Below are 26,580 nucleotides of genomic sequence, written 5' to 3' on the forward strand. Positions count from 1 at the left end.
GATACCTGATCTGAGACGCAATCTCATAGTCCCAATGAGGCGGAGATTCTTATTATTCCACTTTTTTAGATGAAGAAATTGGAGCTCAGCAAGGTGAAAGGAATCGCCTGAGGTCGTTCAACTGAGATGTGACAATTTCCCAGCTCTGTCTGGGTTCCAAGTCTCAGTTCTGGTGCCTACCCTCTTTCTGAATTGCTTAGCTGCTGATGAAATTGCTGTCTTCACCCTAGTTCCCAAGATGGGTCCCTTTCTCTTTCTCCCCATTGCAATTATTCACCTGGGTTGTCTACACCTGCCAGATCGATCTGCTTCTCTGTCCAGGGACCCTACAGCTGGGAAAGTGGAGATGAGAAGGATTCCTGGTCTCCACACTTGGGAAAAAGTGGAGGGCTGTGCCTACTGGCTGACTCCAGTCTCCAGGGGTCCCTGGGCAGTGTGGGAAGGGCTGGGCCCAAGGCCGGACACCTTGCTCCCTGCCCACCTGTGGAGGAAATTACTAGGGCTCAATGTTCCAGGTCTGAGTAGAAGAAGGGACTGGGGCAGCGGAGGCGGCTTATATACCTCGGGAACCAGACAATAGGTTGTTGAAGTCTAGTGGAAGTAGTAACACTGTAGCCAGCTGGCGGGGGTTGGAGCACCTCTCGTTGTCCTGTCTAAATGTATTCAAATTTAGCTGCCTGAAAAAAATGACCTGGTCTTCTTCCGCCAGTTTGCAACTTAAAGGGGATTTGCTTGCTGCTCCCCTGAAACTCTTTTCTATTCTGGACTTTGCTGAGTGAATCTGGGCCTCCGTCTGAGGGTCTATGGGTGTCGTCAAAGCGTGCCTTTCCTCTGTTTCTCGGGCTGGCAGGCTCCCTCCCTTCCCCGCCGCCTCCCCTCACTTCCTTGCTCTCGCTTCCTCCCTCCCTCTTGTGCCCAGGCTCTTGGCCCAGGTCCCTGAGCCCGGGCGGGTGCCAGCGGAGGACGCAGGAGGGGTGAGGTCACGTCTCCCGAGCCTCGCTCCACTGGCTTTTCAGAGGCTCGCCAGCAGCCGGCGGCCAGAGGTCCAGACCAGACCGCGCCGACTGTGCGCTCCGCTGCCCTCGCTGCGCCGCCCGCCTCGCCCATGTCTCAGTACGCCCCCAGCTCGGACTTCAAGACGGCTTTGGACAGCAGTCCCGAGGCCAACACTGAAGATGACAAGACCGAGGAGGACGTGCCCCGGCCCAAGAACTACCTGTGGCTCACCATTGTCTCGTGTTTTTGCCCCGCGTACCCCATTAACATCGTGGCTTTCGTCTTCTCCATCATGGTGAGTGGGTTAACACTGGGAGCGGTCAGGGAGGGGTGGTTATGGGGGGCACTGTGGCCCTCCTGGGGACCCAGTTTGCTCTCCACGGTTCCCTTCCTCAGGGCCCCGCGCGCCCCGGGATTTTCGTCCTCGGAATCTCCTCCTCACCTTTCTCGGGCTCTCGGAACTCGCCCCTCAATCAGCCGCGCCTCCTCTCAGCTGCGCTCCTTGGCCAGCCCCGGCCAAGCCTCCCCCAGGGCTGGCTTTCCGCTTTTTTCAAGCGCCCAGGGGAACTTCTCCCTCTCCAATCCGGGGAACTTCTCTGTGGAGTTTGCGGCCTCTCTCCCTGCCTCCCCCGACATTTCTGGGCTCCCGTCGGGTTCTTCTCAACCCGCTCCTCCAGAACCTCAAAGCGCGCCACCTGGGCCGGCAACTGCACGCCGCGGCCCCTGCGCGCGCAGGCGCTCTGTGCTCGCCCGCGCGCCGGGCGCTCCCGCTCTCCAGCGTGCTGGACCGGCCGGCCTTTTCAGCATCTAGTCTTCTCTTTGCTGCACGCGGGGCGCCCAGCGACTCCCCACGCCCTCCCCTAGACCCCAGGGCCCACGCTTTGGCACGTCTTCTCTGGGGCAACAGTTCCTTCTCGCTTCTTCCTTCTCCTGCGCTCTCTCCAGCCCGTCTGTCTTTTCAGCGCGCCCGCTCTCCCCAGGCCTTCCTGGAGTGAGCGCTCGCCAGTCTTTTGCTCTTTCTACCCCAGCACGTCTTGGTTCTCACTTATTTGCTGCGCACGGGCCCTGTCCCTCCCCTCGTATTGGCGACCCCCAAGAGCTGCCAGGCACCCCTCCGCCGCTCTGTCCTGCAACCCGGGCCCTCCTGGGACTGTGTCAGAGACTCCGCGCTCCCTGCAGCTCCACGCGCCCTTCGCGCGCTGGCCTCCCGAACTGCGTGTCTCCCCGGAGGACAGACAGCGGTGCTTCCAGTCCGCCCTTCCCGAGCTCGCCTCCGTGGCCCTCCTCAGCCCTGGTAGGAACTCCCAGGCGAACCCCACCGGGAGGGTGACGAGAGCCCGCGAGGTCCTCGCCTTATTGACTGGAGCAGCTGGCCAGGGGGTGGCGGCAGGGCGAGGTTCCGACCGGAACTGTCCGGGGACAATCCCAGCCTCGAGCTCCCTCCCCCACGGACGCACCTGCTCTGCAGTTGGATGACGGGTCGCCCCAGCCCCAGGCCGGGAGACTCGGAATTCAGCTCAGGGAAGATCAACAGCTTCCGCAGCCCCCTTCCACCCCACTAGAGTCCACCCACTCTTGCCCATGGGTGACACCACATTCGCTTCGTGGGTACCCACAAGGGCCTGACGTGCGCCCCCGCCGACTTTCCTTTTCCCCAGCCCCCTTTGTAGGCTCCATCCGCAGCAGCCTCCAAGCCGCTGGACGCACTACAGCCGGGGTTCAGACCTCACTTCGCCCACACGCCAACTGTACGATGTTCACAAATCACTGCATCTCTTAACTTCAGCCTCTCTGTCTGTAAAATGGGCATAATCGTAGCTGTTTTTGAGCGGTTGTTGCATTGAGAAAATTGTAAAGACGCTTGAAACCGCGCCCAGCAAGGCGATACTGGATCAAGTGTCATTCCCTGGGGCTTTCTCAGATCCCTGTTTAAAATCCAAACGCCCCAGAAGTTCTCTGCGCCTGTCCCCGCTGCCGTTGGCCCAAAGCACTTCCCTCCACCTGAGACATTGTTTCCTTTATTAATGTGCTTGCGGTCGTTAGAATGTAAGCTCGGTGAGGGCAGGGGTATTCGTCGTGCTGTTGCTGTTTCCTCGCCGAGAATAGATTCTGGCAGGTGGCAGATGCTCCATAAATATGAAACGGATGCACGTATGAATGAATGGTGTTTGTGGACTGCCACGTCTGCTCCCCCCCCCCCACGAGGCAGAGCCCCGAGCCACCTTATCAGATTCCCTAGAAACCCAGCCAGCTTCCTCTCTTCCTGCCTCCCCCAGGATATCTGGTCATGGTTTTTGTTGTTGTTTGTTTATGTTGGGGTTTGGTTTTGTTGGTTTTTTTCTCCCCAGCAGCCCAGTTCTCCAGAGAGCAACCGGGTCTCTGGCTGGTGTTGGTGCCCATACAATATCCTGGTTTACAAACGAATCAGCAGCCAATTGACTCTCTTCCTAGTGTGTGTGTGTGGGGGGGGGGCCTGCCTGCAAAGCCTCCTACCCCCACCCCCACTGATCTGAAATGAGGTCCCGCGGCTGGTAACAGGTTGAACACTGATGATACCACCTGGTGTGTCCCGGGGAACAAGAGCTGTGTATGCTTTCAAAAGAAGCTGTTTTTGAACCCCTGCAGGCCCATTCCCACCCCCAAGCCTTTTACAAATAGGTATATAGCAGCAGACAGTTCTATTGCCAGAACATGGACCCTGGAATCTGAAAGTTGGCCCTGAGCAAGCACACCTCTTTTCAAAGCCTAGGTTTCTTCATAAAGAAAGTGATAATGTGAAATTGTTTAGGCTTAGCAAACCTGCTGTGAGGATCAATCAGAATAACGCCCCCTCCTCGCACTGTGCTGGGTAAGGGCAACAACCGTCAGACGTCAGACGGAGCCAAGTCCCCTGTGAAAATAAACAGGACATCAAGGCAGCAGAACCAAATTCTAAAAAGAGCCTCCTTCATCCTCTCGCTGGCTCCCTCTAAGGTCCTGGAAGTGCTTCCCAGAGTAACAGGGGGCTGTGCGGCGGAAGGCAGGTGACCCAGTGTCTGCTATCCCCAGGGGTGTCTTGTGATGTTAGGTCCTGGCTCTTTTCCAATCTCACCTGTCTGTGAGTTCTGATGAACTCTGATACCCATCGCCCATGGAGGCATTTGGAAGTCTGGGGAGCACCTGTGGCGCCTCATGGGCTTGGGGTGCTCCTGGCATTTTTTCGTGAAGGACCAAGAGTACTAACACCCCTCAATGCTGTAGACTGTCCCCCCCACCCCCGCTGAAGAACTGCCCTGCCCCAAACATCAACAGCAACCCAGTTTCAAGAAATACTATGACATAATGCAAACTGATAGAAACAGAGACGTATGGAAGATATTGACAAGGCTCAAAATAACTAGTTCCTGGCATAAAGAGCCAACAATCTCAAAACAATCATTATCATTATTTATTAAACCAAGCCTGAAAAGCCTTCTATGAAAAGACGAAGTCAGAGTAGGTACTCGAGAATAATAAAATCACCTTGGATAATCCAGCTGTGGGCGTCTGTGACCTTCGCATCACCCCGTCCTGGGGGCTGTGAGGCGGAGGGAGCACACAGCCTGCAGTGCGGCTCAGGGCCGTCGGTGGGTGGAGCATCGCCAGCAGCGGGATCGTGGAAGTCTTTACTTCTCCATGTGTTCAAAGTCTATTCGTTGAAAGTGCGCTTACCCTGCCATCAATGTCAGGGGCACATATGTCCAGAATTTCCACCCAGGCCGGGCCACTGCTAGCCCGTGCTGCACGCGCCTTGAATTTGAAAATGGCACCTGCTCTCCAGGCAAATGCAGCGCGTCCCGGAGCGCACAGCTTGGAAAGCGGAGCCCAGGCCAGTTTTCAGGCCTCAGTCATCCTGCTCCCAGGCTCTCTGGGTGCACCCCTGGTTATCGCTGTTTATCCCAAGTGAAAGGAACCTCATGTTTACTGCGCACCTACTATGTGCCAGGCTCCACCCCAGGCACTGGTGTACTCCCTTGACCTCTATTAAGGGGAGAATCGGGCCGGCAAGGTCTCCGCCATCCGTTGGTTTTGTAGCTTGAATTTGCTCCCTGACTCAGGAGACTGGAGTTGAGTCTGTAGTGAGCCTCCTTTCTGGATGATGTCATTTGATACAATATCATTTGCACAGCTGAACCAATGAGGTCAACGGTAAGTGTGGATACAAAATAGCCAATGACTTTTGGTTGCGTGATTTGTGAGACTTCTTCATCGGCGCTTCTTCCTCACGCCTGCAGAACCTGTCTAGAGACCAACCACCGGAATTTAAATGCTTTTCTGCTCTTTGCTGTTTGTCATCTCACACACCTGTCTCAGTCTCTCTGAGGCTTGGGGGTTCAACCCTGTACAGTGGGTGTTGGGCTAGTACCTGCTCAGGAACCTGTTGTGGAGATCAAATGGTAAAAGTTAAATGTTTTAAGTATTGATGATGATGATGATGATGATGATGGAGGAGGGGGAGAGGAGTATATTTTAAGGATACAAGCCACTGTCTTTTCCAACAGCAGTTTTTGTTTTTATTGAGACTTACAAATTTGATAAGAATAAAAGCAGTGACCAGTAAACATGTAACTGGAATAGTAACTGTTGCAGCCTAGAGGTAAATGTTAATGCCAAACCGAAACACCTATGAATAAACTAGAGTTTGGGTTAAGCATGGAGCATTGAACACACCTGTTCTTCTCTGCTCTCTTCTGAAACCACTTTCAATGATAGGAAGTGAATTTTAAAGGGTACAAACACCCAAGGACAAATTAGGAGAACAAGAAAAGGGATGAGAAGGGTGAAAAAATAGTGGAAGATAGAAAATGGGTAGTTGAGCCTTGACTAACTGTACAGAGTAAATGACACTGAAAGGTAAACCTTCTAGAAGGCTCAGAAATGGAAGGACCACCTGATACCGCCTCTGAAGGAAGGAAGGGCAGGACTAGAGAGCAAAGGGGCCTTCGGAAGCCTGTTTAAGAAGTCGTTCAACTACCGGAGATCACCCACCACCCCACGCAGTAGCACCTCCCTCCTCAACAGCCCTGACAGAGGACGGGAGACCTACAACCTGCTGGGATTCAGCAGAATGAGTGGAGACACCGGGCGCGGCAGAGAGGCAAGCGAGAGGCACACTGGAAAAGGGGGCCAGTGCAGAGTCTGTTGAACCACGGGACCCCCACCACCGCCCCAACCTGACACCCTTACCCAGCATCCGGTAGGAGATCGGAGGATGTCTCTCCAGGGATGTGACCGTCCAGAACAACAAAACCTACAGGTATGCACGTTCAGGAGTTCTCCAGAGAGATGATGAACGCACCCCAGGATGCCTGCCCATTGACAAGCCCCATTCTCAAGAAGATTTTCAGTGTCTCGTTTTCAAATAGGAAGGGGTGGTCAGGGATTAGCAGACATTTGAGAATTTCTTCTAAAGTCAGAGACCTGTGGTTTACAAAAGAAGTGAAGTGTAAGGAAAGGAAAATGTGAGAAGTAAAAGAAAATGTCAAGAATAGATGATTAACACCCTTGGAGAAATAAGAACCTGTGTTGTGTCCACAAAATAAGAATAGGTTGGAAAAAATAAAACAGAATAAAAACAGCTCTTGGGAATTAAAATAGGAGAGTGATTTTTAAAAATAGTGGGAGGGTTAGAAGTTAAAGCTGAGGGACTCTCAAGGAAGTAATACAAAAATCAAGTAGGTGGAAAATAGCCCTGGCGGGTGTGGCTCTGCGGATTGAGCACAGGACCTCGAATCTAAGGGTCGCTGGTTCGCCTCCCAGTCAGGACCTGAGTTGCAGGCCAGGTCCCCAGTTGGGGGGGGGGGGGGGGGGGGGGTTTGCTCGAGAGGCAACCACACATTGATGTTTCATCTCTTTATCCCTCCCTTCCCCTCTCTAAAAATAAATAAAACCTTTAAAAAAAGATGGAAAATGTAAAAGCAACTCATCTGTCCATTGACAGATGAGTGGAAAAATAAAATGTGTATACATACAATGGAATAATGTTGGCCTTTAAAAGAAATTCTGCCACATACTACCACATAGATAGGTGAACCTCGAAGACATTATGCTAGGTGAAATAAGCCAGTCACAAAGGGAAAAATATTGTATGATTCCACTTATATGAGGGACCCAGGGTAGTAAAATTCCCAGAGACAGACATAGAATGGGGGTCATCAGGGGTTGGAGAGAGGGGGGATGGGGAGCCAGTGGTTAACGGGTGTGGCCTCAGTTGGGGAAGAGGGGAAATCCCCCTCTGGAGGTGGATGGTGGTGACAGAGGCCCGACAATGCCGCTGAGCTGTACCGGTAAAAATGGTTAAAATGGTGCATTTTATGTTACATGTATTTTATCACAATAAAAAATAGAGGAAGCAAATATTTCCCCCAAAGATAGCAACAGTCAAGAAAAATTAAGAATCATTCCAAGAAATCTAACATCTAATCAGAAAACTAAAAAATTAAAGTTGAAGAGAGGAAGTTATCAAATAGATAATTTGGGGAAACTTTCCAGAACTGAACACGTGTGTTTCCTGATTAAACTGGTCCCACAAAACCCAGTTGAATGAATGAAATGAGATGTGCATCATATAGCACGTCATGGTGAAATTTCAGATATTTAGGATAAAATTTCTCTGCAAACCTACAAACCTTCCAGGAGAAACACGCCACTGATGGATTCATAATGGCTTTGGAATTCTCATCAGTTATGCAGAAAACTATACAGTAGTGAAAGAACGACTTAAAAATCCTAAAGAAAAATTATTACCAACTTTGATTTTAAACCCATCCAAACAAAAACTAAAATTACCTGCCATACACCTTTTCTCAGAAAGCAATGGAAGGATGTGCTCCCCCCAAATGAAGGAGCAAATCAAGGAAGACAAAGACATAGTATCTGGAGAAGGTAACCCAACACAGAAAAGAGGTAAAGAAAAACCCTCCTCAACACAAGGCAGTGGGCCTCATAAGCCCACAGAAAATGCATCTGATCATGGATAGTTGGTCTAAAACCATTGTCAAAGTCCACTACAAGGCCATGGTCTGGCTCGGTTAGCCACAGCCCTGCCCAAGCGGAACCACACCTGCTCTAGAAGACAAGGTCTGTGGTCAAAAAGAACATAAATACCCAGAGGATGGAAGACAGGCCAAACTGGGTGTTCTTCCACCTGAGCCAGGGTGCTCATCCCTCAGAGCTGTATGTTTCAAGTAGACTTCAATTAGATTTCAAGGGGAGATATATATTTTTTTTCCCCAGGGAACAGGGAAGAACTTAGAAATAACAGGTTTGGGCCCAGGCAGCTGACCCAGGAGGCTTAACACCATTCATAAGTCGGAGCTCTAAATACTGCCCTCCATTGGTCTCAGTGTGGCTTCTCTCAACCCTCTCCAGCTCTTTCCACATGATTGTGAGCTAAGAAATGGGCTATTGAAGTCATGGATCCCTATGACTTATTTCTTATGAGTTCCTGTCCTTGAAGCTCTGAAGAGCAATAAGACGGTCCCGGAAGATAAAGACCTCACCTGAAGTGTATCTCAGTTGGTATCTGTTCTAGATGCCCATAGATGTTACAGATGTTGCCCAAGCAGCCTTTGCCACGTTGACTACTTTAAAACTTTCCCCCACTGTGTGGCAGAGGGTGGCCACTGACATTTGGTGTCTGGGAATCTAGAATTTAAACCGTTGTTGGAGATTTTCAGTGCTAGATTGTTGGAGGTACAGCCCACGTCTATTTTAGGATGCTAATCTGCGGGTTCCTAGAAGCGAAAATACATTGTAAATGTCATTTTAATTGACTGATAAAATGATATCATGGTTTTGTCACAGCATAGTCTGGGAGATACGGATAAAACAAGATTGGCTACTAGTGGGAGGTTGTTGAAGCTGGTTATGGGAATATGGGGATTTATTACATTATTCTATTTTTTATATGTTTGAAAATCTCCATAATAGAAAGGAAAAGAAAGAAAAGTCCAGCCAGAACTTCCCTCCCAAAGTCATTAAATGCTGTTCCGGTAACAAAACAGCAGCTATTAAATGAGTTGGCAAAATAGGCCGTGGGTGAGGTGGACTTTGTAATTAATTAATAAGCAAACTGTTTCTGGCTTCAAATGTGTGAATTGTAATGATGCCTTCAAAAAATCATGAAGGGGAGCCAGCCAGGTGGGATGACTCACATCCTACAGCACTACTTCTCAAACTTTAACTACCTGAGGATCTTTTTAAATTGTAGACTTCACTCCTCTTTCAGAGCTCAACTGGAAAAATCACCTCCTCCATAAAGCCTTCCTTGATTGCCCTCTTTCCCATACCCTAGATTGTACCTCACTAAACTCTACACAGATTTTTCTTGGAGCTCTTTTAGTTCCTTCCATTGTTAGCCTCAGTGCCTAACCCAGTGCCAGGAACATGGTCCATATTGTAACAAATATCTGATGGATGAAAGAATGAATGGCTACAGAGGTCTAAGTTCGCTCCTGCTGTTATCTCTGAGGATTCCCCTCTGTCCCTATGTTCTGCGTTTCTGCTAAAACTTTTTTGGAAAATATCCCACAGACCCAGGCTCATCCCAAGGACACTGAGGGGCTGAGCAGGGCCTAGTTCCCAAGGGCAATATTGCTGGTTGGCCTGAAGCTCACCAACACCCTCACACTGCAGACCAGTGTCCACATTTGGCAGCGGGTTCTGTTCTCAACTAGTTAGTGCAGCGCATGACACTCCAGTTCAAAGTCTTTTCGAAACTGGGCTTCTCAGATGGGCTACTCAGACAGCTCTTTCTGCCTGATGTTAACACGTTTTACCAAAAAGGGAACGGAGAACAAGGAGGTGAAACTGAGAAGTCAGCCCTGGCTGGTGTGGCTCAGTGGACTGAGTACTAACCTGGGAACCAAAGGGTCACCAGTTCAATTCCCAGTTAGGACACATGCCTGAGTTGCGAGCCAGGTCCCCAGTGGGGGGGACACGGGGGGTGCGAGAGGCAACCACACTTTGATGTTTCTCTCCCTCTCTTTCTCCTTCCCTTCCCTTCTCTAAAACTAAATAAATAAAATCTTTTTAAAAAAATAAAGAAATTGAGAAGTCAAATGCTAAGTAAAAGCGAACCGTTTGCTCTCCTTTGGGGCTTGTTGAAGCCCCTGGCCAACCACGGTGCCCTGTGACTCTTCATGGAACAGGGAAGCAAGGTGCCATCACTCGGCGTGCCACCCAGAGCCCCTCGGTCCCAGGACAAACACACCAGAGAGCACACTTCGGGCAACACTGTTTTCACCGACTCACTGGTTCCCACTTTGAATGAGCTGAGTCCTGTTGGTGCAGGGGTATTGAGGCGGTTCCGCCCGGACACTGGCCTTGTAGGCCCACCTGTCCCCTTCTGTCCCACATCCGTCTGTGTCATGGGTCTCTCTCGCCAGATCTTGCTGTTCTTCCTCCCTCATTCTCTTGTATCTACAGTTGAAATCCAGGAGTTTGTTTTCATGTTCCCTGTAGCCTTTAGATCATCTCTCCCATCTCCCAAAGTGAAGGAGATCTACATTTAACTCTCTCTTGATAACTTCATTTGTTCTTTATTCAGGACAATTCTGATAGTGCAGCACTGCCATATTATTATTATTATTATTATTATTATTATTATTATTAATTTGCCTGTATGTCTTTACATCTCAAAGCATTTTCACAGTTTCGCTGGTTCCTTGCAAAATGCCAGCAAGCTATGCAAGAAAGCTGTTCTCCCATTTATTCATGAGAAAATGAGGCACAAAAAGGTGACACTAGGGGACATAATCAGACATGACAGTCCCCACCATGGAGTTACGGTCTACCCTGTTGGAGCATTATAATCAGACCACTGTGCCTTGCTTTTTGACAGGGACACGGCTTTGATGCTCTGAACGCTTTCTCTTTTAATAGAACTGCCCCATCGATATCAGAAGCCTCACATAATACCCTCAATCAAGCCTGGCAGAATTCCTCTCTGGCGGTTTGGCTTTAATGATAGAGAGGCAAAAGGACAATTCTTGCTTTGCCCTTGAAGATATTTATGGGGAGAAGCAGCCCAGAATCCCAGGAAGGGGACAGACACGCGTAAATAATTGAATGAATGAATGAATGAACGGGGATGATGGGCAGGTCCATCTTCTGATCTGCAAGCCCGATCTATGAACTCCCAGTACTACCTTTTGGCACCAAAACTCCAGAGCAGGCAAAATCTAAACAAGAAATCCCCAAATCACCTGAAAGCTCAGTTGTTATTACTAAATATTTACTAAAAGCCAGCATTCATCGAGCAATTTTGAGGCAACCTGCTATCTAGGAGTTTGCGAAGTAAGACATATCGATCTATATAGATTCCTTACACCTGGACAAAAGTATCTCAGACTATGTGTAGGCATCGAGGTAAGCCTACACAGGTGTGTGAGTGTGCGAGAGAGAGAGGAACAGAGACAAAAACAGAGAGGCAGAGAGAGGGACACACACACACACACACACACACACACACAGAAAGAGAAAACACTGATTCCCAGTGGCCAAATACACACATGTCCCAGAGATAAAGGCATGATACAGATGAAGATGACTTTGAAAGAGAGATGTTTTGAAGAAAAAAAAGGCAACATGTTCTAAAATTAGGATTCTAGTATTGACAACTCAATAGATCAAAATACTGGCATATTGGTGGTAGCAGACGGAAATTTTAAAATAACAGAAATAAACCCAGGAAACATGCAAGAAAGATTAGACTGCATTTCTAGTCAGAAATAAGGATGTTTCCAAAGGTGATAAAACAGAAAAAAAGTCTTCAGGAAGAAGCGAGGGGCTGGTAAATAAGTGAATTCTTGTCCATCTTGAAGGGTGATTCTCGCTCTAAATCATGTTCTTATCAGGCTGACAGGGTTGGTTCTGTAGGTGAAGCAGACACCGTTTTATTCTGACGTTTTGTTCTAGTCCTGAACATCTTTGAGGATAAACTGCAGCTTAGTACAGTGCTGGCCACAAGGTAAATGCTTGGAAAATGTCAGAAGTTGTCTTATTTTGATTACACTTTTACCGGGTTTCCACCTAAGCAGAAACTCACCTCTTCTAATATAAGCCCACTGTTTTTCTTTTTTAAATTGAAATATAATTGACATGTAATTTTGCGTCAGATTTTAAGCACAGCCTGTGGATTTGATACAGATACACTACTGTGACTGCCACGGTCACATTAGTGACACCTCCACCATGTCACAGAATTATTTCTTTTTTGCAGTGGCAGTGGTCTGCAACCTAGTCCATGAGGTCTTTGATGTTGAGAAGTTTGAGGTTTATAACACAGAACTGTTGGTTAGAATCACTGTGCTGCGCATCAGTTCTCCAGGACTTCTTTATCTCCTCTTTGAAGTTTGTACCCTTAAACAGCATCTCCCCAATCCTTCTCTTCCCCATCCCCAGGTCACCAACATTCTATTCTGTTGTTACAAGTTCAGCTCTTGAAAATTCATGTAAGTGATATTACACACAATGTGTCTTTTTCTGTCCCATTTATCTTACTTGGCATGATGTCGCCAAGGTCCATCCGTGTTGCTGCAAACGACAGGATTCCCCTCTTTCTCACCGCTGAGTCCTGTTCCCCCGTGTCCGTGTGCACCCCACCTTCTTTATCCAGTCATCCACACTTGCATCCAGATCTTGGCTATTACGAAAATAGACAGGAGGGTGCATCTATCTCTCTAAGATCGGTTTTCATTTCCTTTGGACAGACACACAGAAGTGGAATTTCTGGATCCCGTGGTAGTTCTATTTTTAATGTTTTGGGGAACCTCCATACTGTTTTCCATAGTTAAGCCCCCTTTTTTGTTCTGTCTCAACTCCAAAGAGGCTACCTAATGCTCTTGAGATAAGTTCTTCATACTTTTGAAGGACATGTGGCTCCTAATATTGTCCCTTGAGCCACACTGTCTCTGTAGTATCTACCAACAGAAAGAAATGACAGACCCTGGGGAGAAGGTCTCCATCACTTCAAACATCCCCAGAGCCCCCCAAGAAACCTCTCCCACGTTTGTGTTGGGCTGTGGCAAAGCCCAAGGCCCATTTGGAAGGACAAGGTAAACGGAGGAGGCAGAGAGTATTGCGAGTCAACATTTCTTTGCTTGACCAAAGTCAGAGAAAGCCCGAGTCCCCAGCCTTCTCTTCCACTGATGGCCGTCCTTGGCTCCTGCCACCATTGTACAAAGCTGGCTCTCAAGTTCAAAGAGAAAATCTGGAAGGGGGACTTCAGATGGGGGGGAGAGCTTTAAGCCAACACGAAGAAACATCATTTGAGCGCGCTCAGTCCCTTCACAGAAGGTGCCACAGCACCTGGGAAACTCTGCCGCCGTGTCTCGTGGGTAGAAAGCAGGCGTGGGGGCGGGTTCTCCTGCAGTCATTCATTCATGCAATAATTTTTGAGCACTTACTATATACCCAACACTGTAGTGGTCCCGTAGAAAAATGTGAGCTTTCTACAGCTGCCAACTAGGGCACCCGTTTGCTAAATGGTTCTCAGTTAGAAGCGGCCTGTATGTTGGGTCAGCAGATTAACCGCTCTTCCTCCCCTCAAGAATTCCGAACCATTAAGAAATGAGACACAGGGAACCAACAGATGGGCTCTTTGGGGAGTGTGGCTTCGGATCTACAGCCAAAGGGATTCATTCTCCCCGACACTGGGCAGACTTACCCACCCTCCCTGGGCATCACTGGACAACCACAGCCTTCGCCAGCTTATTGAATGAGACTGGCCCCAGCTCTCTGGAAACTTAAGCATGAGAGGGGGGAAGACAGACCACGTAAACAGGAAAATATGAGAGAGGACTAGGGGGGCAGGTGGTGGGGAAGAGATTCTACTGTTAAACCTGTGATTGGCCAAAGATGAAGGATGAGAACACGCCAGCCATGGGAAGATCTGGTCTGAGCCAGGACATGCAAAGGCCCGGGGGTAGAATAAGCTTGGTGTGTTCCAGGGACAAATGCTACGACATCTATGTCATCTACTTAAAGTGGACATAACTGCCCCAGGAAGGAACCCCAGAACAGGCCACCAAATGGAAAGCTCGGGCTGCTGCCCAGTGGGGGTCACACAAGTGCTCTTCACAGACCATTGCTTTTGCCCTGGTCTCGAGCCAACCCGCCACCACATTTAGCACATGCTCGGTTTATTTTTACTTCAACCCTCATTCCAAACTACAACAATTACTCAACGCTCATGTGGTCACCGAAGAAGCAGGATCTCCGTTTGCCTGGGTCCCAGGTTCCCTAGGCATTGATGACCTGTGAGTGTACACAGGGCTTAGAATAACAAACAACAGCCCAGGCCTCCCCGGTTCTCGTCCCTCCCTGCTAAGTCAACTCCTCACAAAAATCAAATTCCTTCCTGTGTTCCTGGGAGGCACTTCTCTCTTGCTCACACAGAAGTCTGGTCTGCTAACCATTAGCAGGGCCGGCTGCTGCTTCCGGGGGGCACTGGGGTAACCCTGCAGCTCCTGAGCCCGGCCACCGCCTGTTGTCAGGGCCCCACCAACTTCTCTGGGTCCCACCAAGGGCCCCATGAGGCCCACAAGGGGCAAAAGCTCTGCCTCTGGGTCTTGCTTCTTGGAAAAAAATACAGAACCGCGTACAACTTAGTAATGTTTAGTATATTCACAAGACTGTATTATCATCACCACTATTTAATCCCAACCAATTTTCATCACCCCAAAAGAAATCTCACGCTCGTTAGCAGTCACTCCCCATCCCCCGTCCTCCCAGCAATGTCTAATCTACTTCCTGTGTCTATGAACTTACCAATTCTGGACTTTTCACATAAGTGGAATAACATGTTATGTGATCTTTCGTGTTTCACTCCTTTCACTTGGCATAACATGTTCCAGGTGCATCCGTGTTGTGGCCTGTACCAGTACTTCATTCCTCTTTAAGGCTGAGTAATCTTCCATTGAATGGAGAGACCACGTTTTGCTTTTTCATTCATTTGTTGATGGACATGTAGGTTGATTCCTTTTTTTTTTGCTATTATAAATAATGCTGCTATTAACATTCATGTACAAGGGATGAAGGTGTACGGAGTTACTCTGGGTCTCTCCTTGGAAGTGTAGAAGCCACAAGAAGCCTTGCCCACGGGCAGCCCCTTCGCTGAGAACCAGAGCAGGAAAGGAATTCATAACAAGACTCCTGGGGAGAGAACAGCCCACAGTTGATACTGAAGGAGGTTTTTCATCTGTTTTTCAAGCTGAACACAGTTCCATTCCTGGAATCACTCAACGTCTCCCTTGAGCCCCAGAGAGATGGCGGTTTGCAGAGAGGAGGGTCCCATACAAGATGCCAGACTGGCATCAGGTGATGAAGGCTGGGCAGGACTTGCCCTCGGCAGGAACTGTACCCACGTGCCCCTCGGTCGGGTCGGCTGCTCAGTCACACACAGCTGGAGTGGCCCGGGGACCCTGCCTCTAACCTGTGCTCGTGGGCAGAGCACACACGCAGACACAGCACCGTGGGCTGCTCCTCCCGCTTCGGTAGGGGCTGCTGCTGAGAACGGGAAACTCGCTTTCCATCCACACAGCCTGGAGGACGGAGGGAGTTTTTCCACTGTTTTTTCCTCCAGTGAGAGCAGCACAAGTGCATGGCCATGACCAGTCTCAAAACTGGGTTTTCCAAGGCAGCGCAGTAGAGTGATAATCACTTTAGGAAGGTCTGACTCTACGTAATTTGACACTGGATGCTGAGCTCAGAATCTGGGGTGCTCAGGTTCGATGCACCAGCTTTGATGGGGAAGCCTCCAAAACAAAGGGGACTCAAACTCGGGTCCCCAAAGATTTTGCTCCATAAGTGATAGAGCCTGATCACCTACGATTCTGATAAGCAGCCCAGATGACTCTGTGGCACCCCACAGGTCTCAAGTTTTTGAGGAAGAACAAGACAGGTCATGACAATTCACAATAAAAGCTAACATTTATTGAGCACACGTGTTGTGCTGGGCCAACGCTGACCACTCTGCCTGCATTAATTCACTGGCTCCCTGAATGTGAAGAAGGTGCTATTACCATTGTTCCCAATTTACAGATGAGGACACTGAGGCTCAGGAAGCTGGATAACTTGCTCTAATTCTCACAGCCAATAAGACGCGGGTTTGAACTCAGATCTCTCCGAGTTCAGAGCCTGTGCTCTGTTACACACTTCCTTGGGATAAATCTTCAGGGGGTAAGCAGAGCAACCTTGAAGAACATCGAGGACAGTTGCCAAAGGTGTTCAATCCTGAGACGCTTTAATTAAGTAGATAAACACTGTGGAACCCAGGTGCCCATCGATGCAGCAGTGGCTAAGGATGTGTGGTACGGGCACACATTCGGCCTTTGAAAGGAAGGAAATTCTGCCACTCGCTACAGCATGGATGAACCTTGAGGGCATGATGTTCCATGAAATAAGCCAGGCACACAAGACAAGTCGTGCCTGCTCCCACTTACACGAGGACCTACAGTCGTCTGTTCCGCGGGGGGCAGACAGCACGGTGGGGACTGCCAGGGACTTGGGGAGGGCAGACGGGGCAGTCAGAGCCCAGTGGGTACAGAGTGTTAGTTAGAGGCAATGGGTGACGGTCATGGCCACCCAGCACGGTGAATGAACTTAACGCCCCTGAACTGCACACGCAGAAAGAGTTAAAATGGTGCATCTTATGTTATGTGTATTTAAAAAAACAACCAGAGGTCTGGTCCCCACACTGGTTAAATCAGAGTCTTTCCAGGACAGGGCCCAGCAATCTAGATGAAAATAATAGTAATAATAACAATAACAACAATGCCAACACTGGCCAGGTGTTTGGAATGAGCACCCAGGGCTGAGGAGTCAGGAGTCAGCCCTCGGAAACAGGAGCCCTCCGTCCTGGCAAGTCCCTCACGTCACTGCAGGTTCCGGCTCGCCCATCCCCACGAGAGGGCTGAAATCGAATCCTCTCTGTGGCGGAGTCCCCTGGCCTGTTGCTGACAAAGGTGGCCTGGGTCCAAGAATTAATGGAAAGTTCTGGAAGCAGAAAGCTCTGTGGTATACTGGGTGTTTCTCTGGCTTGTAATTGACTGCCTACACCTAACCCCCACTTAACAGTCCAGGAAAGGGAGTGACTGCTACTCAAGGGCTGTGATTTCGGGGTGAAGACGACAGGTTCCCACTGAGACCTACAAGGCACGGCACTGATGGAGTCGAGTCCCTCCGCCCATCCCTCGTGAATGCGCATGTCCAGTCTTCGGGCTGCAGCCCAGCTTTGGGGGCATTCTCCACAGTGGGGGTCATCATAAGAGAGAAGAATGGCATCTGGCCTTTAGCTCAGCAGCAAGCATTCTCTGGGCACATGCCCTTTGCCCGGCACTGGGTTCGATTCCAGGGGGACCCCAAGATGCCCTGAACAAAGTCACGATCCATCGGGAAACAGACATATTCATTCAGCCAGTGCTTCTCAGGCTCCTACAATGGACCAGACACTGTTCAAAGTACTGGCAACAAGAACAGTATTTAAAATATTGACAAGTTTGGCTGGGGCTCAGAATGAGAAAGGGTGCTGTGCTGGGCCCAGTGGTAACCCTTAAGTCGCTGGACCGCAGAGAGGTCTGGGGAGTGTCAGAGGAGGGGCCACGGTGTCTGGGACGGCCAGGGGCTGTTTCCCGGGCAGTACGCAATATTTCAGTGTTGTAACATCTGGGAAAGCCAGATGAGTAGGTACCAGGTGAATGACAGCTTGGCTTGGGCATAGAGGTGAATGGTTCAGCCGAAGTCCCTGACCTCCTGGATCTACCTTCTAGTGCGGGGAGAGGAAAACCTTTTCCATCGTGGACCAAACAAATATTTTAGGCCTTGCCTAAATAAATGTGACTATGTGCCAATAAAACTTTACTTATAACACAGCAGGCTGAATGTGGCCCACGGGTCTTAGTTTACAAACCCTGGTTCTAGTGGATGACGCAGTACACCGTTTATTCTGTCATCACGCAAATATTTATCACGCATCTTGTCCATGACAGACACTGCTCTGGGCACTGCTATCCGATGCTGAACAAGGCCATGGTGCCTGCCTACATAGCACTGACACCCTCATGGGAGAGGTGAAGCCAGTCATTTTAATAGGCTATGGCAAATACTAAGATGGAAGTAATCAGAAAATACAGAAGGGGAAGTTAACACAGCCTGAGAGTTCAGGGAAGGCTTCCTGGAGGAGGTGGTGCCTGCTCCAAGCAGCCTGAGAAGCACTTGTCTTTCCCTGTGGATTGTGTCACCACTCACCCTACCCTTGTGTCCCCCAGTCTCTGAACAGCTACAACAATGGAGACATTGATGGATCCAGGCGACTTGGGAGGAATGCCAAGTGGGTGGCCATCGCCTCCATCATTATTGGCCTTCTCATCATCGGTATTTCCTGTGCAGTTCACTTCCTAAAGAGGTAAGTAGGTCTTGTTGAGTCCTTCCCAACGTAAGATGGCTTTTCTTGAATGCCCACCGGAATCTGTTAGGATAGGTTGGGTCATTCCCTGGTAGCAGACAATCCCAAACAAAAACGTTTTCATTTTTGCTTCGCTGTGAGTACATGGGCCACGGAGTTCGGGGAAGGGTCTCTCCTCCACACAGTCATTCAGGGCCCCATGCTATCCAAAGTTTCCTGCTATTGCAGCTGCTCTGTGTAGAAAGGGGGTCAACGACTTTTCCTATAAAGGGCCAGATAGTAAATATTTTAGGCCTCGAGGGCCATGTGGTCTCTATCATAATCTCCATGGCAACTACTTAACTCTACCAATAGCTCTGTTGAATGGGCACTGCCATAATTCCCACTATGTCACCTGTGGCTAAAACAAGTCGCAGTTCCACCTGACTGTAAAAAAGTGAGAACCGGGGGAGAATAAATGGGATATTCAGGATTCTTGCTGGTTCTGCCTTACCACCTGATCTGCTTAACGATTTCCTGCGCGGTTTTGCACTCAACCAGCCTAACTGTTCTCCACGGGCAGAAGGGTCGCCATGCAGTTTTGGTGTTGCCGATGAGCTCTCACCTCATTGGCGGAGATGGATGCGGTTGCTCTTTCCCTCTGGATTTGGACGGATATATTCTGGTGCCTGGCCAGCTGAGAGGGGCTCCACCCGCTGGAATCAATGACATTTTCCATGGGAGGTCTGACAGGGGCAAGGTCATGTGATGAACAGCCGAGCCTCAGAAATGAGCGGCCCACATCCCTCTCTGTCTCCCTGCACAAGTCCTGGAAAGGCAGATAAGATCTCCCAGAAGCCCTTTAGCTTTTCTGCCAGAGCAGCATGGTTACTCCCATACCGCTTCCCACAAGCTGAGAAGGTCAGCCCGTTTGGCTTGGTTTTTGGAAGGGGCAACGGGTGAGTGAGGGAGGAAGAGGACACCCTTTAGTCTTTCAGACCAGACGACCCAACCTCGGTGACCAAGGGCATAGTGGACATCACAGCAGGTCAACTTCCTATGGGACGAGCCAGATCCAGGAGCAATCAGGGGCGACTGGATGGAGGAGGAGGTGTCACCAAGGAAAGAACAGAGGGCCTGGGCCACAGTGGGGCTGAAAGAACACTAAAGCATCAAAGGAATGTCAAGGCTTCTTGCCTGCAAGATGGCACATGGATGATGCTGGCCTTTGATGGAGAACACAGTGGGGAATAGGTGTGAACACACCGGACTTTGTTCTGTGAGGACGGTGTAACATGCTGCATGTGTGAGAACCTAGGGCTGCAGATCGTGGGGTTAGTGGCGCGGGTTTGGCACCCAACTTCCCCGGTGCACGTTCCCCCTCCACCACTCCCTCACTGTGAGACCTTCAGCCTGCTTAGGGTCCCTCAACCTCAGTTGCTCCCTCTGCATAGTGGGAATTATGGCAGTGCCCATTCAACAGAGCTACTGGGAAAGCAGGTGAGATGACCTGCAAAATGTGGACAGCTGGGTGTCTGTTCCTTAGTTGGTGCATAAAAGCATGCAAACTGTTTATTAATCCTATTATTGCAATTGTTATCATCATGACTGAGACAGGCCCTGAGAACTTCAGGTGCCACCAAACAGAGTTCAAGGCTCTGGTCCTAGGAGCCAAACTCAAAGGATAGTGTTCCAGGGGAACAGGCCAGGCCTGGCCTGACTCCCAGGGACTCCTGAAAATACATGCTGCCCAGACCAGAGTTTGAGCTAGGTGGGTTATAATCGTAGTGGTGACCCCGACATAGAACTTATCACATCCCAGGGACTCTCTAAGCCCTTACGTGAATCACTCCTCGCTGGCCCCTCACAGCAACCCTCTAAGGCATTATCATCCCCATCTCACAGATGAAGAAACTGAGGCTCGGAGAAGTGAAGAAATCAAAGATTTGCCTGATGCCTCACAGCTAAGTAGTGGAGAAGGCAGGGTTTAAACCTGGGATTCTGATTCTGGAAACTATTCAGCACACAGTCCCTAATCCAGCGTAAGCCTTCTAGTGCACTCAAGAGCCAGGGCCAGTAAAGGGCACTGACCCTGGGGCTCCCTGCACAGCTGATTTAGATGGAGTAAAATGGTGAGGCTGCAACCTACAGAACAACATGGGATGAGTCAGAGGCAAAGGCGCCAAAAACAGAAGACTCCCAGAGTCAGGCAGGGAGCATACTTGAGTGAGACAGCCTGGTTGTGGGGCAATCGGAAGTAGGGGGGACCACTGCGAATTAGCACCATCTGAAGGGGGCAGCCACCCCTCTGCTCCAGCTAATTGTTACCACTCAGAATTGTTACCACTAATTGTTACCACTCAGAATGCAGGCTCCACGGGCCCACTTTTCAAGGCATTGGAAAGCTGGGTTTTCCTTTCCAATCTCCTGACGTTTACACGTGGACGACCAATTCACATTGCTTAAATACATGGTGAGGGGCGAAGACAGACAACACCCACATCAGCAGCCTGGGGCTTATCACACTGCAGTCCCTGGTGGACAGTCTGGCTTTCAAAGATCGTTTTGCCCATCAGACACCGCTAAGAAGCTTCACAAAGGACCGGGAAGTCTTCATGTATCAGGACTTTCTCCATTCTTCATACAAATATATTTCTGTCTGGAGACAAGGCACCGAGGTGTGTGTGCTTGTGACGGAAGTTTTGTTAGTAGTTATAAAATATCAGGGCGAGTCCCCTCTGCACCCCTCCTTCCTGAGACGCAGTTCACGGTGGTGACGGCATGGCCTCCAGCACCAGTCTGACCAGGATTCAAATCCCTGGCTCCGCTGCAACCTCTGTGCCTCAGTTTCCCTGTCTACGGAGTGAGGGTAGAATTACTTCCCTATCTGTATGCCCAGTTTCCTTTTGGATCAATCCCTTTCCCTCCATGATACCAAAGAACACAAAAAAGTCTTCCACAGTTAGAATCCATGAAGAAGCTCAAAGTTTTACAGGCTTTGCAGGTTGGGCGGGGAAGGTAGGGGAAGCACCAAGGGGAGAGAGATTAGAGAATGGAATCAATTCTATCTTCCACTTAGACCAACAGCAAGGCCAATTTCTCAGTCATCCTTTGAAATAAAATTTCCCAGCCACAGGAGAAACTGCTTGGCAAGGCAAAATTACAAGGCAGAGGTTCCCAAGCTTGGGGCTGCCTAACAGTCACCTGGGGAGGTTTTTGGAGACGCTGACATCCAAGCGTCACGTCCGCAGATTCCAACTCGCTTTGCCAGAAGTGGGGTCCAAAACTCTGCATTTTCCAGCTCCCCACTCCCACCCAGGAATTTAGATACAGGTGATCAGCAGAACGACCATCTTTGCCAAACCCTGGCATCCTCCCTCCCTCCTCAACGCAAAAGGAAGAAGGCACTATCTGTCGCTAGCCAGTAACGGAGCGGTCAGTTTTCATTCCATCAGCAAACTCATCATCCTAATGTGTTGTATCTAACTCCGTGCCAAGGAGGGGAGTCGGGTTCCTGCCTGGAGATGTGCCCACAGGGAGGCTCTTTTGTAACAGTCTGAAAAGGCAGCAAGGACTGGCCCGGCCCAGACATAAGACAGAAAGCCTTGAATATGTGAGTTCTCTGAGTTCCATTTCAAAAACTGTCTGAAGTAACCTATTGCCTTTTAAAAAACTGTGAAGTCCTGTCTTTAAGAAAAAAACTGTTCTTTATCCACATCAGCAAAACTGTAACCAGTCTCAAGGTCCCTGCCTTTTATTTTATTTTTTATTGTTTTTTAAGATTTTATTTATTTATTTTTAGAGAGAGGGGAAGGGAGGGAGAAAGAGAGGGAGAGAAATATCAATGTATGGTTGCCTCTCGTGTGCCCCATACTGGGGACCTGGCCTGCAACCCAGGCCTGTGTCCTGACTGGGAATTGAACCAGCAACCCCTTGATTTGCAGGCCAGAGCTCAATCCACTGAGCCACACCAGCCAGGGCAGGTCCCTGCCTTTTAAAAATGATTTTTTTTATCCTCATAAAAACAAACAAACAAACAAAAAAACCGTACCCAATCACTTCTCCCGCAAATGACCCAAACCCCACCTAGCTTATTTTCCCAGGGCAGCATGGTCTTTATCCAAACTCACAAAACGGTCTCATTCACCCTAATTTTACAGGACATCTCTGTAGGCCACGTGGTGTTTGTGGAGCAAAGAAAAGGCAGTTTTGTGCCGTCAGATCCAGAAGAGCTGGGAATCGCTGAACTAAAATACCCGACCGTTTCGGACAGAACGCTGGGCTGACAGAAGACAGCCCGGGCACTGGAAACATTCGTTTGTCATTCTGAGAAATCAGGCCTTCTCGTTCTGAGTTTTCCAAACGGAGTCAGACAAACCCGAAGTCTCAAAGTCAGAAAATGCCCTGCTCTCGGGTTGCTAAAGAAAGTGGAGAAAAGAATCCCACGGAGGCGAAACCTGTAAATGCTGCAGAAATCAGTGCATCAGCCCTAATCGTTCACGTGCCTGGCCATGGTCAGCAGGTCCTGGGGTTTGACTTTCTGCTGGTGCCCTAGGCATTCAAGCAAGGTCGGCTTACTCCCATCATGGTTCTCAGAGCCTCAGAGCCACCTGTGACAGATTCGGCTGACACTCTCGGGGGAAATGCCGATTCCTATGCCACAATCGAGACCCTGAGTGGCTCTGAAATATACATTATCATGAACATACCACCCCCCCAAATAGTTCTACGTATTCTAAGGTTGTAGGACTACTGTTCTAAAGGCTTTGCATTTAATGAAGAGCATTCTTGCCTGTGTGGACACGTGCCACAAAATAGGACATTTTTACATACCTGAGATGCCTGGTAGAAGCTTCCTATGCTCCCCAGAGAGTTTATACACCTCCCCAGTTTCCCCTTCCTTCTCTCCTCGTGGGCAGGCTCACGGTCACAGGTCTGATGCTCAGTGCAGTGCAGTGGAGCTCCCTTAGCAGCAGAAACAGTTGGCCATGACAAAGCTTGGGTGTGAAGGAGACGAGGGTTGTCACCACAAAGACGACCAGTGACATTTCATGAAGCTCCATCTCACTCGGGGGTTAGGTTATACCAGGGCACGTGGTGAGCTTTGCGTAAAATCGAAATCAATTTTGGCAGCATCCACAGAAGGGTACCCTGTTAGTGTCTCACACACCAAATCTTGATCACCCCCCATTAATGTTCCCTCCAGTGTTGGAGGAGGTGCCGTCCCTCAGCATGAGCCTCACCGGAGCCACACGCTGAGCGGACAGTGAAGGCACTGGGGTCACACACCCATCGCTGCTCATGAGCACCAAGCCAGACGAGGCCGGAATCTCCAGCTGCACCCAAACAGTTGCTTTTTCCCCCTCCTGGAGCAATGTGAACAGTTGATTTGCCATAAGTTAAATCCATATAATGCACCTCCACTGAACTTCCATCTGTGCTGGTCTTGCAGGTACCTAACGAACCAGGCCCTCCCCCACTGTGTCTTAAAAACGTTTGTCATTCTTAGAAGTAAGAGCCTTCTTGTGCCAAGGTGTCCGTTAAGGAAGACCTTGACTTCCAAACAAGGTTAAGGGTCCCAGCACTGCCTCCTACCACCAGGCACAGAATACGCAGATATTAACCCATTCTGCACCGAGCTTCTGTCTTACAAACAGACTGGAATGAGTCCTCTCTTAATTGCATTAGGATTGGAAGTAAGCATATATATCAAGGTGGATAAGAAGTTGGCCTTTTTACAAAATCACAAAAGCCAATTCATCTTTTTCCCTATGTTATTGACTGGAGTAAGGCCTTCTGTGAATTATTTTGCACAGATGTGTCTTCAGAGAATTTCTGTGATTCCATGCTGGAAAATGGGGCATATTAACTATTTCCAGAAGATCAGGGGGGCCTTTCTTTGTTGGTTTAGATAAACTGAGGTACAGACAAGTCACACTAAATCACCACCAACAAAGGAAAGATTTTTGCTTTGAAAAGAATGTGAGTTGGTGGACAATGGACAAAGAAATCAGAATAAACACGAAAAAGATGTTCGACCTCACTGGTAACCAGGGAAACACAAGCTAAAGTAACAGTGAAACACTGTACTTCTTTTGTCTGCCAGATCAAAACAATTTAAAAGATGGATGACATCAAGGTTGACAAGAGTGTGAAGAATTGGATACTGTTGGTGGAGGAGTAAATTGGGACAGACTTTGGGCCTCAGTTCCAACTTATCCATTAAACTTAAAAATCCCTGTGCTTTCCGACCTAGCAAGTCTACTGCTTAGTAACCACCCCAGACACAGGTGCACAAAAAGGCATGGGAAACAGTAATTCTCTTCCCTCAGCTGCACATCAGAATGGCCTGGGGAGCTTTAAAAAAACACCAATGCCCAGGGCCCACCCTGGACCAGTCAAATTAGAATCTCCAGTGATAGGGCTCTCAGATGATTGCCATGTGCGGCCAGGGTGAGAACCAAGGATGTGCGAAGATGTTCACTGCAGCTGTGTTTGAAAGAGTGGAAACCTTGGAACGACCTAAATGTCCATCACTGGGAAAATGGTTCGATACGCAGTGGTTTACTTGCAGGGTGGATTACACACTGTCATTCAAACATGGAAATCTCTTCCTTACTTGTTAAGGCCCCATGTGATCCCTTTCCCAGCACTCTCCCCTCACTCCTCCACTTCAGCAACAATGAATTCCCCTCTCTTCCTTGAGCAACACAAATAGGCCCCTGCCACAGGGCCTTTGCACTTGCTGGCTCCTCTGCCTGGGATTTATTTCCTCCTGAAATCCACACGGCTTGTTTCCATCTCTGCTCCAGGTGCTTGCTCCTATGTTGCTTTAGCAGAGAGGGTAACCCAGACCAGCGTTGCTAAAACAGCTCCCACCGCCCACTCTCCTTCCCTCTGCCCGCTTCTCCAGCTTGACTTTTCTTCCTAGTGCCACCCCCTCAGAAATTATAAATTATATATTTAATATAAATTTATTTATACATTTAATATACCATCCCATATATATTTATGTTATCAATTTATAAATTACTATATACACCTATATGTAATATACAATTATATACTATATATAGTTGTGTGATGCATAATCCTATATAATTTATATGTTATCACATATATTTCTATATAATCATATATATTCTTATGGTCTGTTTCCTCCTACTGGAATGAAAACTCTGGGAACATTTTCATTTCTGCCATTGTCCATAGTAACAGAGCATAACACTTCAGGGCGCTTACTTTGGAGCTGGACTATTGGGGTTTAAATCCAGATTCTGCCTCTAAGTAGCTCTGTGCCCTTCTAACCAGCCTGCGCCTCGGTCCTCTCACCTATAAAATGGGGATAACGCAGTACCTACCCCACAGGGCTGTGACGGTTAAACTGTGTAAAGCACAGGGGCCCGTGCACGGTTCTCACTGTGTGTTTGTTGGGTGGTGGTATTATCACCGATCTAGGGCAGCACCTGGCATGTAAATGCTTATTAGATAAATTAGTAAGTTATACACAAAGACACACAGAAATAGTGCAATCCCATTTATGTAAATATACCCACAAGATGAACTTCTAAGTGCATATTTATGGATTTAAATGCAGCAGGAAAAATGCCTGGAAGGGGCGCACCACAGGCCAGCAGTGCTACCAACCCTTAGGGAGGAGATTCAGAAATGCTCCCAGGCATTTTGTTGCATCTGTATCACTTAGTATTTTTTTTTTGCATGAGCCACATGTAAAATAAAATACGTTTTCAAACACCATCTGTTTCCCCGAAGTGCTCAGACTCCAAAGGGTGCAGTTCCACTTGCCCACGTCAGCACTCAGATCATCAGAGTAATCGCTGGGGAAAAGGAAGCCCTGGGTGAGGGGCCTAGTCCTGCCATCTTTCTCTTTCTTACTCTGTCTGTCTGCACCACACAGCAGCGCCTGAGCAGCCAGCAGCGGCCGAACACGGAGGTCGGACCTCATCCACACACACCCTGAAGGAGTTGCTAAGGAACGGATCCCTGCCTTCCGACTGTGAGATCTTCTCCTCCAGGACTCTCCAGAGGCAGGTCCCTGGCTACTGAACTTTAAAAAGAGAGTCCAACATGCAGGGAAACCAAGCCGCCCAGCCAGGTCAGCCAGAGTCATTGATTTTTTTTTTAAGGAAAAAAAAATCGAGTCTCACTGTTTCCGTTTA

At 49.0% G+C, this 26,580-nt stretch overlaps 1 protein-coding gene across 2 annotated transcripts; it reads left to right on the plus strand.

The window, feature by feature from the left end:
• Positions 1 to 1,059: 1,059 nt before the first annotated feature.
• TMEM233 (transmembrane protein 233) lies at positions 1,060 to 26,580 on the plus strand. 2 transcript variants are annotated; one of them, XM_037156100.2, is made up of 3 exons: positions 1,060 to 1,291; positions 18,285 to 18,421; positions 26,319 to 26,580. In XM_037156100.2, the coding sequence occupies exons 1-3, from the start codon at positions 1,106 to 1,108 to the stop codon at positions 26,326 to 26,328; spliced, it is 333 nt and encodes a 110-aa protein (XP_037011995.1). In that variant the 5' UTR covers positions 1,060 to 1,105; the 3' UTR covers positions 26,329 to 26,580. The 2 variants fall into 2 exon arrangements, with proteins under 2 accessions (XP_037011995.1, XP_053525593.1); XM_053669618.1 differs by lacking the exon at positions 26,319 to 26,580 and adding an exon at positions 22,561 to 22,602.

Source organism: Artibeus jamaicensis, unplaced genomic scaffold (assembly GCF_021234435.1).
Source record: "Artibeus jamaicensis isolate MK-2021 breed Jamaican fruit bat unplaced genomic scaffold, CSHL_Jam_final contig_525, whole genome shotgun sequence".
Lineage (NCBI taxonomy): Eukaryota > Metazoa > Chordata > Mammalia > Chiroptera > Phyllostomidae > Artibeus > Artibeus jamaicensis.